At 39.0% G+C, this 15463-nt stretch overlaps 1 protein-coding gene and 1 non-coding gene across 2 annotated transcripts; one reads left to right on the top strand and one right to left on the bottom strand.

Moving 5' to 3' along the window:
• The first annotated feature begins 3333 nt into the window (after nucleotides 1-3333).
• On the top strand, nucleotides 3334-3440 carry LOC120259711. Its single transcript, XR_005536266.1, has one exon. It is a non-coding gene; the product is annotated as a small nucleolar RNA R71 (small nucleolar RNA).
• A 5515-nt stretch (nucleotides 3441-8955) lies between these two features.
• Nucleotides 8956-10668, bottom strand: LOC120259305 (protein trichome birefringence-like 26). The gene is made up of 4 exons (XM_039266885.1): nucleotides 10463-10668; nucleotides 10287-10373; nucleotides 9914-10191; nucleotides 8956-9826 (listed from the first exon to the last, which is right to left on the bottom strand). The coding sequence occupies exons 1-4, from the start codon at nucleotides 10629-10631 to the stop codon at nucleotides 9389-9391; spliced, it is 972 nt and encodes a 323-aa protein (XP_039122819.1). The 5' UTR covers nucleotides 10632-10668; the 3' UTR covers nucleotides 8956-9388.
• Nucleotides 10669-15463: the final 4795 nt, after the last annotated feature.

Consider the following 15463-nt stretch of genomic DNA (forward strand, 5'->3'; position numbering starts at 1 on the left):
TATCAATCAAAACTAATATAAAGGAAATGTGAATTATGAAACTCCCCCCACAATTAAGTTGTATATTGTCCCCAATGTACATATGCAAGCTCACTCATAATATATCAAACAAGAATATTTGTAGGAGAAGCAATCAAAACAATACTCCCCTGACTCCTAGTGTTGCATTTGATGGAGCTAAATCCTTGGCAGTGTTGTTCCAACGGGTTGTGAGCACACACGGCCAAGTGCCGAAGCACCTTGGTCGTGTCCATGACTAGTTCTCAGTTCCCATACTGACAAGACCATCTGTACGCATATACGAGGGGGTTCAGTGAAACTCAATAAAATAAAAACAGCTCGAGTATATAAATGATGAAGCAATGAATACAACTCGAGACATCAAAACAAAAATAAACTCAGAAGAAAAGTCCTTTCTGAGTATACAAGTCCAAAATGAAATGCAAAGGTAATAAAAATGATGAAAAATAAAGTCAAATGTCGGTGTTGTCAACTGTCGGCTCTGCTGCTGCTGGATACTCAAAAGGTTCAGGAGGATAAGGAGAAGATGATGCTGGAGGAGCTGGGGAAGTCCGCGGTCTCAGAATAAATGATGAGGCATCGTCTCACTCAAGAATCTGCTATAATGTATCAAAACGTGCAATAAAATTTCTGTAGTTCGCGGCCTGTGTAGCCCGGACCTCAGTAATCTCTGTTCGTAGCCCCCACTGCACTCTTGAACCTCTCAAAGCGATCATAGGCTCAAGATAGTGAAAACTTGCATACTGGGGGTGGCTCCTCTGCCAAAGGAGGTACCTTAGTCTCCATTAGTGTTGGCTAGGGCTCGGGGGTAGGCTGAGAATCCTCGCCTAGATCATCCCCTCCCTCTACTCCTTCTGTGGCAGGAGTAATCAGAGCATACATCCCTGACCGGACTCTGCGGATCATCCCCATCAATCTCATCATCTCCAAGCTTAGGGGAGCAGGTATACTCATCTTCTCAGCCCCATGAATCGCGTCCAAAAGACCCATGCCCATAACTAGTCTCGTAATGTAGGGGCCCAAGAAGATCGCTCCCAATCTGGCATTTTGTCCCTGATGTCGTATATACTCCACAACAATATGACCCTAGATGAATCGGTGTGCTCTGAACCATCGAGTACAGGTACAATAGCTCCTACCGACAGGCTTAAAACACGAGTGCTATCACCACGGCCATTCACCAACCTGCACAGAATGGCATGTAAATATCGATACGTAGGTCGAGACAAGCACGTGGCCTTGGACATCCCCTACTTATACTGGCACTGACCACACAATGCTCTGCACGCTCTCTGCGGGGTCAAGGCTCAAGGGTAATCTGTAGGTAACTGGGCATACTCCTCAGTATCTGTAAATGCCTCCTCGTACAAGCCGAGCCAAACTAAAAACAGAGTAATGCTCATGTTATGGTGATACCCAAATGCTCTAAACTGAATGGCGTCAATGTTGTCGAATCGCGCTTAAGATCTGTCAAACTCGAATGATGATAGGACCTCAAGAGTAAGTGCACGAATGGCTGGCTCCCTAATCTGTAGTAACTGCCTCCAACCACCCACTGAAACTGAGATCCTCGACCTCATCTGCTAACTCATCTCTCTGCTGTATATCCCGTAGTATACTAGTGTCTAGGAGGCAAGATTGTCCAAATCTCAACCTAGATAATCGCTCAAAGCATACTTGATGCTCGGGAATAGCAAATCTCATGCTTTCTGGGCTCAGGAGAAGACTCACGCGGCTATTTATCAACTTGCTTCTTCCACCGAGATGCCATAACCTGCAAAATTTGAGAAAAAATCGATCAAACAAACTGCCGAAATCCGCACGGTCCTGTGGAATTTCCACATGCCCTTGTGGATCCACGAGGCATGAAAACAGCACGACCGCGTCTCAAAAATCCAAAAATACACCGTTTCATCGTTTCTAACTTCTTTCTAAGTATGCAAATCCCCTCTAATTGTAGAAATGAAATAATATTATCTAGTTCCATCGACTAAAATCAAGAATTGGCGAAGAGAAGAAGGACATAAGGCTTATCGACGAGTTGAACTTTAAAACTTGGAATCTGCCAGAAAAACCAATCAAAATCCTATCCAAAATGGTGGTACGAGATTGGGAGAATAGTGCTAATGTGCTTTTAGATGAATTAGGAGTGTGAAATGAAGATTAACGATGAGACTTTAAAAGAAACTCATACCTCTTAACGTTCTGTACATCCGCCGAACAAGACGCATCTAATATCACGGAGGTACTCTCCTCCAATTTCCTCTTGTTGGTCAACAAGTCTTTTAAGAATTTTGCATATTTAGGCATTTGGGACAACGCTTCAACAAAGGGAATATTGATGGGGAGTTTCTTGAACAAACTCAGGAACATCTTATACTGTTCATCTACTTGGTCATTCTTCAATCTAAAGGGATAAGGGATTCTTGGCTTGAAAGGTGGGGCCACCACCTTCTTCTATTTGCTTGCTCCCTCCTAAACCTCTATGACCTCGGTTGCATCTACATTGGGCTTCTCACTCGGAAGCCTACCCTCAACCTCATGATAATTTCTCAAAGTGATCGCCTTCAAATGCTCTCTAGGATTGGTCTCAGTAGCAAGCTTCCTTGTGGTCTCTCCAATAGAGACTTTGCAATTTGCCCCACTTGATTCTCAAGATTGTGCAAGGAAGCGGTGTGGTTGCGAAGAGTAGCCTCGACTGATTGAAACCTTGTATCTGGCGATTGCACAAATCTAGTCAAGGCATTCTCTAAATCGGTCATTTGGGTCTCCAAGCCTGAAACTCGGTTGTCCATGTTTGGGGCTTGTTGTTGTTGGAAACTCGGCAGTCCCATAGCCTTTTGTGGTCCTTGGTTTCTCCACGAAAAATTGGGATGATTCTTCCAACCTGGATTGTAGGTGTTGCTATATGGATTCCCTTGGTTCCTCATTGCATTACCCACAAAGTCGACTTTCTCCACCGAAGATGCATCACCAATAGAGATCGGGTAATTGGATGGAGCATGTCCTCCACCTCACCCGGTGCAAGTAGTCACCTCCGCCACACTATTAGAAGTTAGAAGGTCTATTTTTTTGCTCAATGACTCCACTTGGGCCGCCAAAGAAGTTACCGCATCTATTTCAAAGAGCCCGGCCACCTTTTTCCTTTCCTGCGCATTCCATTGATAACTATTCATGGCCAAGTCCTCCACTAACTATCAGGCTTCTTCTGGGATTTTACTCCCCATTGTACCTCCTACGGTGGTATCTAGTAATTGCCTTGTACTCGGATTCAACCCATTATAGAAGGTTTGGATAATCATCCATTCGGTAAATCTGTGTTGTGGACACCTCCGCAAAAGATCCTTGAAGCGCTCCCATGTCTCAAACAATTATTCCAACTCCATCTATACAAACGACGATATCTCATTGTGAAGCTTGGCCGACTTCCCCGGAGGAAAGTACCTAGCAAGAAAAGCTTTGACCATCTCATTCCAAGTCGTGATGGAGGCTTTCGGCAAGGAATGAAGCCACTGCTAGGCTCTTCCCTTGAGAGAGAATGGGAAAGCCCTCAATATAATAGCATCATCCGATACACCATTAATCTTCAACATATCACCAACTTCCATAAAGTTCTTTATGTGGTTGTTTTGGTCCTCATCAACCAAACCGTTGAACTGCGCTGACTACTGAATCATTTGGATGAATGCCGGTTTTAGCTCAAAGTTTGGAGCAGTGATCTGGGGTCGTACAATACTCGATTGTGTACACAAAACTGAGGGTCTAGCATAATCAGAAAGTGTTCTTTGTTGCTCATTCTGTTCTACCATATTATCTGACCCTTCAACTTCTATTTCAGCTTGATTAGATGGTTCTTGCACAAGTTCTTTTGCCCCTCTTCTGAGTGTACGTTGAAATTCCGGATCTCCTTCAATCAATGTCGAAGGATTTCCTCAGGTCATAACCTGGAGCTGTACCAAAAGAAAGAAAACAAATCAGAACGTTGATAGAAAAAGAAGATGTGAAATAGAATGAATGAATGAATAACTAAGAAAACAAAGTGCAAAGTATATCTAAGCACCTACTCCCCGGAAACGGCGCCAAAAACTTGACAACATCCCTTGTGTATGTCCCGCAAGTGCATGGGTTTGTCGGTAATAAAATCCCAGGTGAGTAGGTATCGTATCCACAGGGAGTAGAGAATAAAAATACTTAAATTGTGTCTTAACCAAGTGAAAGATGAATAATGGTTTTGTTAACAAGATGTAATGTAAACAAGAATAAAAGAGATAAGAAAGAGAAGCACAAGCAAAGGGGAGGTAAGGCAATAGATATAAATGGGATACTCGGATATTGTTCCGGCTAGGATGATCGCTTTAAGTGCAAAACCCTCTATTATGCTCCCTAACTAATGCATTAATGAGTCATGGAGATCCTTCAATAAATGGTCCCAAATCTAAGGTCAACCATGCCTGACTCTATACAAGTCCCGGAGGAGAAATCGAACAATCTCAACACCTCACACTCGTACAGAATAACAATGAGTTCTAGGGATTCCAAGTGATAAATCCTCTTCCTAGACGTAGACTTAACCCTTTGGTCCAGGTGGAAGATCCCTAGTCACAATTAAGCCCTAAGTGATAACTCTGTTGCCTCTGCAACTAAGCCCCAGTGGAAGATCATCCCTTAGCCCATTCACTCTATTATGATCGCAAAGAACTCAAGGAAATGGATGTAGGATAAATCACACCGGATAGGAAAGGGGACGCTCCGCTACCTCTCGACTCACCCTCTCAATCCTCTCTAATCTAGCTTTGCATAACTCTCGTGGTGTGTCACTCACTCACAAGGGTTACCAATAAGAACTCTCAACCCTAGTGTCACTTTAAGGGAGTATTTATTCAATCAAATATTCAAGATTAGAACTCAATTAAAGCATCTATTAATGAAAGCATAATAAAAGGTTTAATGAAACAAATACATCCTAGGATTCACTAATCCAAGTACCCACTATGGGTTTAGCTCTCCATGGAGCTAGTTACAATCAATAATGAAATCAAATGTAAAAGCAAGTAATTTATAGAAAAACCCCTCAATAGTCATGACAATGGTCTTGTGGAAAAGCTTCGACTCTTCCAAATGTCCCTTTATCCGGCCTAGGATACACCTCACCGGATTGTTGCCGATGAAAGCCCTCCCACTAACCTTCTTCCAAATGGAACGCGATGTTGAAGCCATAGACCTCTCCAAATCCTTTTTCAATAATTCTCAAAACCGTAGCCGCCGCCATCTCTCAAGTTTGGGAAAAGATGGAGAAAGGAATTCTGAAATCGGGGCTGAAATTGGCCTTAAATAGGACTGGAATCAGGCATCCACACACCCCTGTGGATTTCTACACGGGTCTGTGGAAATTCCACACGGGTGTGGATAATGTCCACACGCCCGTGTGGATTCTCTGAACTTCATTTTTCGTCCAGCTGTGAACAGAACTTGCTACAGTAACGGCTTGAAATACTCCTGAATCCATGTTTTCATCGAGGTAGCGTAAACAGGCACATGTTTACGTTGTAGATCGCCTTGCTTTTTCAATAAACAGCTTTATTGGTGAAGATCTTGCTATCAATGCACAAGCCGGGATACTCAAAGGTGACTACCTTTGTGCCCCTCCAAATCATTGCGCTAACTTGAATACACAAAGGTTGGCACACATTTTCGCAATCTTGAACACGACTTATGTCTTCACATTTGAACCTTCTCAATATTTCCTCCAAATAGTGCGTTCACGACCTACATTGGCTATTTTCTTTAACATTCGGCTTCACAACCTTATACGCATGAAAGTAACATAAATGCATACATATTAGTGCTAAAACCTCATAAAAGTAATGCTCATCATAAGGAAATAATACTTCGCATTCTTATCACACAAGCATTTATTCAAGAATCCATCTTAGTAATCTTCGTGGATAAGTGACACATCATGAGGATTAGACAATGCTAGATTAGAGAGAATTAAGAGGGTGTGTCGAGAGGTAGTGCAATGTCCCCTTTCCCCTCCAGTGTGATTTATCCTACCTCCACGTTCCAAGAGTTCATTACGGTTATAATAGAGTGAAGTGCTAAGAGATGAACTCTGCTGCGGCTTAGTTACGCAAACAATAGAGTGAAGCGTTGAAATAATTCTTAGTATCTGGGGCTTAATTGTGACTAGGGTTTTTTCGCATGTACCAAAGTGTTAGATCTATATTAGTTAATAGAGTTTATCACTTGATGTCCCTAAAGCTTTAAGCAATCTTACACAGTGTGAGGGGTCAAGACTGAGTGATTTCTCCGCCGGAGCATAGTCTAGGGTTAGTCATGCTTGACCTTAGGTTTGGGGACCGTGTGTTTTAGAATTTCCATGATTCATTAAGCATCAGTTTAGAAAATAATGGTTGGTCTTGCACTTGAAACAATAGTCTTGGGGTGAACAATGTCTGGCTGCCCCAATTTCTGTCAATCGCCTCTCCTATGTTTTATTTGCGCCTCCTTCTTTTCTTATTTCAATTTTCATTGATTTTGTTAACACTACTATAGATTCATCTTCATTCTAGTTAAATAGAAATGTTTATGTTTCTGATCACTATTCTTTATGGATACGACTACCCACTCACCAGGGTAGTATTTTTTCGACAAACCCGTGCACTTACGGTTCACACGCAAAAGGATGTGTCAGTAGGCATTGCTTTGCTCTCCCTTTCAAGTTAAATGGGAAGGCCCTCCACTTGATAGCATCATCCATGACACAATTAATCTTGAGCATGTTGCACACTTCCAAGAAGTTCTCAATGTGATTGTTTGGATCCTCATCGGGCAAACCATTAAACTGTGGCAACTACTTTAACATCAAGATGAAGCCTGGCTTGAGCTCAAAACTTTGAGTTGTGATCGGTGGCCACACAATACTGGACTATGTGCAAAGAACTGCAATTCTGGCATAATCTAAGAGTGTTCTCTACTGCTCATATTGTTCTGCCATATTATCAGACCCTTCACCTTCTATCTCAGCTTGATTCGTCTGTTCTTGTACAGGTTCTTTTCCCCTTCTTTGAATTCTTCTTCCAATATCCGGATCACCTTCAACCAATGTCGAAGGGTTTCCTTGGGAACCTGGAGATGTAACCAAAGAAAGAAAAGCCAATCAGAATGATGGAAGAATAAGAAAGTTTGAAATAGAACAAATGATGCATAGCTAAAATAGCAAAGTGCAAAATGCTTCCAAAATGCCTACTCCCCGGCAACGGAGCCAAAAACTTGACATACCCCCTGCGTGTGTGTATCGCAAGTGTACAGATTGTCAAAGTAATGAAGTACCCCAGTGAGTGGGTAGTCGTATCCACAGGGAATATTGCTCGAAAACATAAGAATTGCCATTTAACTATAGTAAAAACGATTGAGGAGTTGTGTAAATAATATCATTGCAAATAAAATTAAAGAAAAGAAAAGAAGCGCATTAGGGACAAGGAGAGGTAATCGATAGAGAGATGGGGCACCCGGACATTGCTCACCTTAGAACTATTATTTCAAGTGCAAGACTAATCATCATGCCTCCAAACTGATGCTTAATGAGTCATGGATATCCAAAGACACACGGTCCCAAACCTAAGGTCAACCTTGACTAACCCTATACTATGCCCTGGTGGAAAGGAATACTCTCGACACCTCACATTGTGTGAGTGTTGCATGAAGATCTAGGAACTCCAACTGGTAAACCCTATTTTCTAAAATAGATCTAACGCTTTGGTCAAGGCGAAAGACCCCTAGTCACGATTAAGCCCAAACACTAACGATTACTTCAACACTTCACTCTGTTGCTTGCACAACTAATCCCATTGGAGTTTGTCTCTTAGCACTTCACTCTATCATGACTGAAAAGAACTCTTGGAATGCGGAGGATAAACCACATCAGAAGAGAAAGGGGACGTTCCGCTATCTCTCGACTTACCCTCTCAACCCTCTCCAACCTTGCTTTGTCTAATCCTAATGGAGTGTCACTCATCCACAATGATTACCAAGATGGATTCTCAACCCTAGTACCACTCTAAGGGAAAATCAATACAACAAGCATTCAAGTATGGAACTCAATTAAAACATCAAATTAAAGAAGCATAACAAGATTCAATGAAACAAAATCAGTCTAGGGTTTACAAGTCCAAGCACCCACTAGGGGTTTAGCTCTCCGTGGAGCAATACACAATCAATAATGAAAATTGAAAGTAAAAGCATGCAATCCATAAGTAAAACCCTCTTGTAGTCCGTATTGATGGTCTTGCAGAGCTGCCTCATCATCTACAAGGGTTCCCTTGTCAAGAGTAGGGCACACCTCGCCGAATCGATGCAGATGAAAGCTTCCCCAATAACTCTCCTACAAAGGAATGTGATGTCAAAAGCCGTAGAACTGCTACAAAGACCTAGCCAAAGCCTCTCCAAACCTTAGCTGCGAGTGCTTCCAAAGGTGGGAAAAAGATGGGGGAAAAGATCTCTCTAGAATACTCAATTCGCGGTATTTATTGGGGCTTGAATCGGGCATCCACACGAGTGTGTGGAATTTCCACACGACCGTGTGGATTTCTTGATCCCTGTTTCCTACAAGTTATGAACAGTAACTACAATAGTAATTTTGCTTCAGTGATTTGCTACAGTAGGTGAAATAGAATACACAAGCACCTTATCAATTGACAATTTTGGGTTTCAAGTTTGAGTTGATCATTACTAGCTTTTGTTTCTGTTGTAATCTAGGTTTGAGTTTTGTGATGTTAGCTGTTTTTCTTTTCTTCTAGTTGATGTTTTTTTAGTTTCTTTCTCTTAATAAATAGCTACGTTTGTAGCTCTCTCTCTCTCTCTCTCCCCCACCCACCCACCCACCCACCAACCAAAAACATATAACAATTTTTTAAAAATATAACAAGTCTTTATTTAAAAGAGAAACATATAAAAGTCTTTCAAACATACAACAAATGAAACACTGAAAAGTGACATTCTAAAGCAAAGCAGAAGCAGTAATAGAGTCATCAATGTCACCGTTCATTACCATTTTTACTAACAATTTGTTCCAAGTGTCAATAGGGCCAGGCAAGCACCAATGCATGCAATCGATTTTAACTTTCTTCTTCTTATCACCATCAAATGGATGGTGTGTACAGTAAGGACCGGGATGCCCATCAGGTCTTAAGAGCGAAAGATGGTAAACATCAAGTAGCTCCATTCTTACCCCATTCCTTGCTCCAGTGGCAGCAGCCTTCTCAAACTCCTCAACCTCAACTCCCCTCATAATGATGCCATCACCACCACTGATTTCCCCTTCTCCGAATGGCCTAGTCCTATTGCAAACTATTTCATTAGGCAGTTCTCAATGCTCAGAGTGATCTGGTGACCATGTCTTAAAGATTACAAAGGGATTGTGCTCAGACGTGGCAATGAACTTGAGACTGAACTGGAGTGCCTTGCTGTAAAGCTCGTTAATTGTAAACTTTTTTAGGTTCAGGTGAGGACAATAATGGCAACCAATGACTTGGTTGTTCTCATATATGATGCTTGATTTGTAGAAATGTGGGCCTATGGAGATGACCACATAGTCATATTTGCCATACTCACTGGTCCACTTTGTATCCAGGATGTCAAGGTGAAGGTGTAAGTTAATTTGTGATGCATCTCCATGGTTATCAATAGTCTCATAATGAATCAAATACGGAGCCCATATCACATATAATGTGAGGTTGTGAGAAGGATAGTACCATGTCCTAGTGTTGTATGTTGAGTCATGATAGATATCATGAGCCATTTCTTCTTGGATTGAATAAGTTGACATAATGCATTTATTCATGAAAATGTTTAGAATCAAGATTAATATGGAATTTGGAGATTACATTTTTACCTCAGATAGTTGGCAGATCAAGGAAAACACTTGGTTGTGGCAAATCGAGCTACCAATGAATGCAAATGATTTATTGCGCATTGCATTCAGAAATTTTAGTGGATCAATGGGAGGTAAGTCGCAGGCATTTGGTTTCCATCCCCAGTGAAGGTAACCTGTATCAGGCCTCCCATTGTTCACACAATTTACATATGGTGGTATTTGATTGCAGGTTTCATGTGTGTACCCTGGTCCCTCAGAGTTTGGTATCCATTCTCCAGTCCAAAGATCACATGTTTCTGCACCAGAGTTTCAAATTAATATTAGAACATGTAATTCGTTCAATACCTTTTGTTTTCAAAAAGACAGAAAAGACTCCCGAGCTGCAATCTACCTTTCTTCAACTGCAGCTTTTTAACAGTTGATTCCTTGTTCAAAGGCCCTATGTTTAATGCATCTTGCTTCCCCGGTGACATGGAGACTGAAATAGGCAAAGATGTGTGTAAAAGGATGAATGCAATATTCATCATCTCGACAGTGAAGCATTTTAATGCAAAGCAAAGAAGATACATTTTTCAGCATCCACTGTCCATGCATCAAAGTTGCTGACGAAGAGGTAGCAAATTGCAGCTGCCAAGAAGATGGCACTGATGAACTTGAAAAATATCAAGCTTATGGTACTTCTCCCCTCCTTTGAATGCAATGGTTGGTGGTCTCCTACAACAATCTCATCTCCCATTGCAATATTCTCTTTCTGCACACACACAAAAAAAGGCACAATAGAACAGGCTAATGCCATTAATTCCCTCCAAGTAAGCTTCAATTTATAGTATGGGAATTGCACTTGCACATGGTAAATTTTTTCACGAACAAATATGTGTAAAGTCATCTCCTTTGATAAGATGCCACTGATAGATTCTAGTGGCTGTGCTTTGCTCAAGATAAAAGACAATTTATTGAAAGCATATATACATATATCAAATGGTCCATCACATGTGTGAGCAGAGGAGAAAACTTTTCATAACCTTGCTTCTTGTTGAGATAATGTACCAATATTCGACTATATCTCAAGAATAATTTCTGCAGAGATACACACCAATAGGAACATAAAACGATTATGGTGGGGCATGCCCTCTTATATTAAAAAGGTATGCACTCTTCCAAAACCTTCTTCGGAAAGGGGATCTCTATGATTGGCATAATAATTCTACTTTGCAAACTTTTCTGCACAAGTTAATCATTTATTAGTCCAAATTTGATTTCACTGGAAACCAGTAGCATCCAATATGCTGGCTCTTATATCTTAATTTGTGAAAGCTATGCCATAGGGTGCAAGATGCTTCATCATTGATGAACTTTGTGATACTGCAATGAAGTTGGAGAGCTTTCAACTGCCACAGACTTCACTTTTGTATATATGCACCCACAACCATGGCCCTTGATATTGAGCAAACAACCACTATTAGATCCTATCAATCCAAATAATGTATCATTGTTTGGGATTTATCAAAACTTGAGTTATAGCAAATAAATACAAGGAGTGCAGCAATTGTGAAAAATTAATAGCAGTCCGGAGCGCAGCGAAAGCTTCACACGAGTATATATATATATATATATCGATCAGTTGCCATGATGACATGAAGACTTATAAAGAAAAAGTACCCATAAAATATTTATAATAAGTCTCAAAAGTTTTAGGATGCTTGGATATTAAATCTTATGAAATTGAATTAGATGGATGATTACTCTTCTCAAATTATTAACATTGCAGGCTTAGCTCTAAACAAAGATTTTTGAATATGAAACTTTTGGGAAATACTTACTTTTAGATTATAATTACTTCAATATCATCCTCTAGCAAATGATTTAATTAATTAAAAAAGTATTTTCTTTAATTGCTTTCAGATGGATGATTTTCATATACAATTGATGGTGATAGGATATGAGTTGTTGAAACATTGTTAGGTGATTCAAAAATTTATGCCATGCCAGATCATATTAATTTTGTCATGTTGTATTCAGTGTAATTATAATTATATTTTGGATGAAGATAATGGCTTGTTGTTATTACTATTTGTAATGTTGAATTTAAACTTATTGTTTAATTTCATCTTTCCATAATTTTATTTTATTTTATTTATTTATTTATTTATTATTATTATTACTATTATACATTTTTTTCTTGCCTATGTAATTAATTTTAAGGTATATTTGCAGTGGTTATTTAATTTTTTGTGACAAATTTCATGTTTTGCGCCATGATGAGTTGGTTCATTTTTTGCAATATAAATTTAATGTCGTATGCTACTGTTGATTGTAAGTTGATGATTAATATATATTTTTTTTATATTTTCACGTATGTATTTATTTTTATTCAGTATTAATTTATGTCAATGTTTTGCAATTTTTTGAGTGTAAACAGGAGTTTTTACACAATTTAAAACTTTTTTTATATGGATGATTTGTTATTTAAGCTTAGTTATAAAATTTTGTTTTATTAAATTAAATAATCATTTTACAAAAAATACTTCCTCAATTAATGTGAGTATCACCAAATAAATATTCATAACTAAAACATTAAAAAAATAATAAATATATATTAATAAATAATGAAAAATCTCACTACTCTGCCAGGGTGATTATTTATACCCTTCAATTTTACACAAAACTAAACAATCTAAACCACATACATCATGTACGCTTGTGTGGAACCAAAAAGATATGACGTAATTTATAATGCAATAATTCCCCAAAGATGTAATTCCACTCACAATATCTTCTTAAATAGGTGTACAGGCAGGCTTTTGAATTACTTTCACAAACGTAATTGGACTTTTTGAATTTTAATTCTTGTATTAGGCTTAGATCTGACGGCTATATGCGACTTTGAGTGGCTTGGGTAATAGTCAGAGGCTGCTTCGCCACTGACATCTCTATTAGTTTTTTTTTTGGGAGGTAACTTCAGTGATTAATAGCAGGAGCATCATCAAATAAAATCTCTACCAAGTGAGGAGTTGGAGAGGCCCAAACAGAAGGACTAAACATAGGAGACAATCACGCCAACATATGATTAGCTCTATTGGACTATCTTCTAGCATACTTTAAAAGAAAAGGATGGGCATTGAATTAACAAACATTTGCACACGGTAATAAAGCACACTCATGATAGAGATGTCTGGTTGTTCTAGCAAAATATTATGAACATCAAATTTCGCATCCATCTCTAGAACAACATTTGAATGATTACCCGCTTTCAAACAACTCAAAGCCTCCTTCAATGCATTAGCTTCAACATCCATTATAGAGAATAAACCATTGAAAGTAGCAGTGTAATCAGCAATAAACTACCATAAGAATTATGATGAACCGCACCAACACCCACCTGCAGCTAGATTGCAAACAAAGCCCATCTAAGTTACACTTGAGCTGTCCCTCCAGAGGTGGTGACCAACTTTGATTCCTAATTGAAGGGCTTGCTCCTACCACGGCATAAGGAGGATTATTTCCTTTGCAACTCTTGCTATGATGTGGACCCCACTCATTTACATTTATTATTAATATTAATCTTTATTATTATAATTATTATTAATATTGAATTTAAGTTAACTTTAGATTTCAAATTGACCAACCTTCCTCTTATCCTTAGTAACAACTAAAGTCTTTTGATTTTATCTTGTTCCGTAACCCCGAAGCTATGATCACCCGATCTCATTAACTTTGTTACGAAGCCCTATTTTCTTCTCTTTTGTTACATGGTGGTGCTGGTTGTGAGGATGTACGAGAAGATATTCTCATGAAGGGATTTTTAAGGCACGCTAACCACACAAATAATTTGGTGCACACAACACTGCAAGTATACAGGTCATCAAGTAATACGTCGTGGGTGAGCAAGAAAATCATATTCCTTAGGGAAAAGTGAGAGGCGCCTATCATTACACCAAATTATAATTTTGGAAGCAGATATGAAGATGCTGTTTTAAAACAACCAGCTCTACAAAGAGAGATGGGGAATTACTTCATGTTGTAGAGCCAGTTTCAAACAACTGGTTCTAAAGTTTAAAATAATATTAAAAATAATAAATCTCAGTTGCCTCTATGTTTCACTTTGGAGCCTCTTTTCTTTTCACTTTATTACATCATTCCTTTTTGCCTAAATCATGGCATGGAAGCAGCGCCAAAGTCATGGGAGGTGACGAAGAGATGATCACGGCATTGGGAGCGGTTGCATAACGGGAAGTGAGAAGAGTGGAGGGAAATTGAGGAGGAGAGGATAGGACGGGGAAGACATTGATGGTGTTGAAGTTGCAGGAGATGTAGACGGGGACGAAGAAGAATTCGACGGAGAAGGGATCGAAGGGGCAGACTGGGAAGCGAGGAGGGTGGCGTGGAGTGGGTCTCGATTGGATCTGAAATCAGGGAATCGGAAACTTTAGGATGTAACATTAGGTGGTAAGAAATACTATTTTCCACAATAATTTTGATCGTATTGATTTGAATTTTTTATATTTTGATCGGAATTTGATGATTTTCGATTTGAATTTCCTTGATTCTTGTTGATTGTAATTGCATCTTGAATTAGATGGTAGAGTAACGATAGAGATTGGAAAATGGGGCACAGGGTGGACCAAGAGTATGATTATTTCTTCAAGATCGTTCTAACCGACGATTCTAGAGTTGGGAAATCCAAAATCCTATCGAGGTCCTCTCACAACGAGTTCTGCTAGAAATCCAAATCCACCATCGGTCTGGAATTCTCCACCAGGATACTTCAGGTGATCTTGTTCTTTGACTTTCACTATTGATGATCTTCAGTTATCCTGTTCATTAACTGCTATTTATTATTTGAATAATTTCTCTTGTATGTTTTTTAACTAACTATGAGTCTTCGATGATGTAGTCCTCATTCTAAAAAAATTTAGATCTTTATTAGTTTGTTAGATCATTAGGTATTCCATGAAATTGTGGTGGTATGCATCATGTGTGAGATGTAGTATTATGATACTTGTAAAAAGCAGAGAACTTATTAACTTTTTTAGTTCATTAGGTCTTTAGGTATTCCATGGAATAGTACTAAATTTTACATTTCAGTGATGAGGGTCATGGAAACCACATGTGTGGAAAGGTTGGGGGTCTTTATTAAGTTTTTTTTTTTTTAATTTTGAAGAAAATGTGGACACATTAGGTATTGGATTTTTTATTTGGGGCACAATAAAATACAAACTGTTTGATTGCAGTGGTGGTTTCTTTGGTTCTTCAATTCTTTTGATATTTCATGAAATAGTTGCAGATTTTTACGATTCATTGGCTGGAAGCTATAGAAACATGTTTGGTGTGGAGGGCATGTAGGAAAGAATCAAAGAGAACTCAAAAATCTTTAGAACACTACAACAAATTATAGTAATAGAGGCAGACAAGGACAGCTAGTTTTAGAAAACTGGCTCAAATGAATTGGGTGAAAAAATTAATCCCACTTTTAAAACAAGTTTAAAGCAACTGACTATATAAGTGTTTAAATATTTTTAAAAAAATTTAGTCAATCTCACTGTGAACCCTTTTATTTTAGTTTTTTTT

The sequence above is a fragment of the Dioscorea cayenensis genome, chromosome 4 (assembly GCF_009730915.1).
Source record: "Dioscorea cayenensis subsp. rotundata cultivar TDr96_F1 chromosome 4, TDr96_F1_v2_PseudoChromosome.rev07_lg8_w22 25.fasta, whole genome shotgun sequence".
Taxonomy (NCBI): Eukaryota; Viridiplantae; Streptophyta; class Magnoliopsida; order Dioscoreales; family Dioscoreaceae; genus Dioscorea; species Dioscorea cayenensis.

Excerpts from the sequence above, each read along its gene's own strand:
- LOC120259305 (XM_039266885.1), bottom strand. The coding sequence starts at position 10,631 with ATGGGAGATGAGATTGTTGTAGGAGACCACCAACCATTGCATTCAAAG. Across the intron at positions 10,374-10,462 it reads GACAGTGGATGCTGAAAAAT|TCTCCATGTCACCGGGGAAG; the intron begins GTATCTTCTTTG and ends TGCCTATTTCAG. Across the intron at positions 9,827-9,913 it reads TGATCTGCCAACTATCTGAG|GAAGAAATGGCTCATGATAT; the intron begins GTAAAAATGTAA and ends TATTCAATCCAA.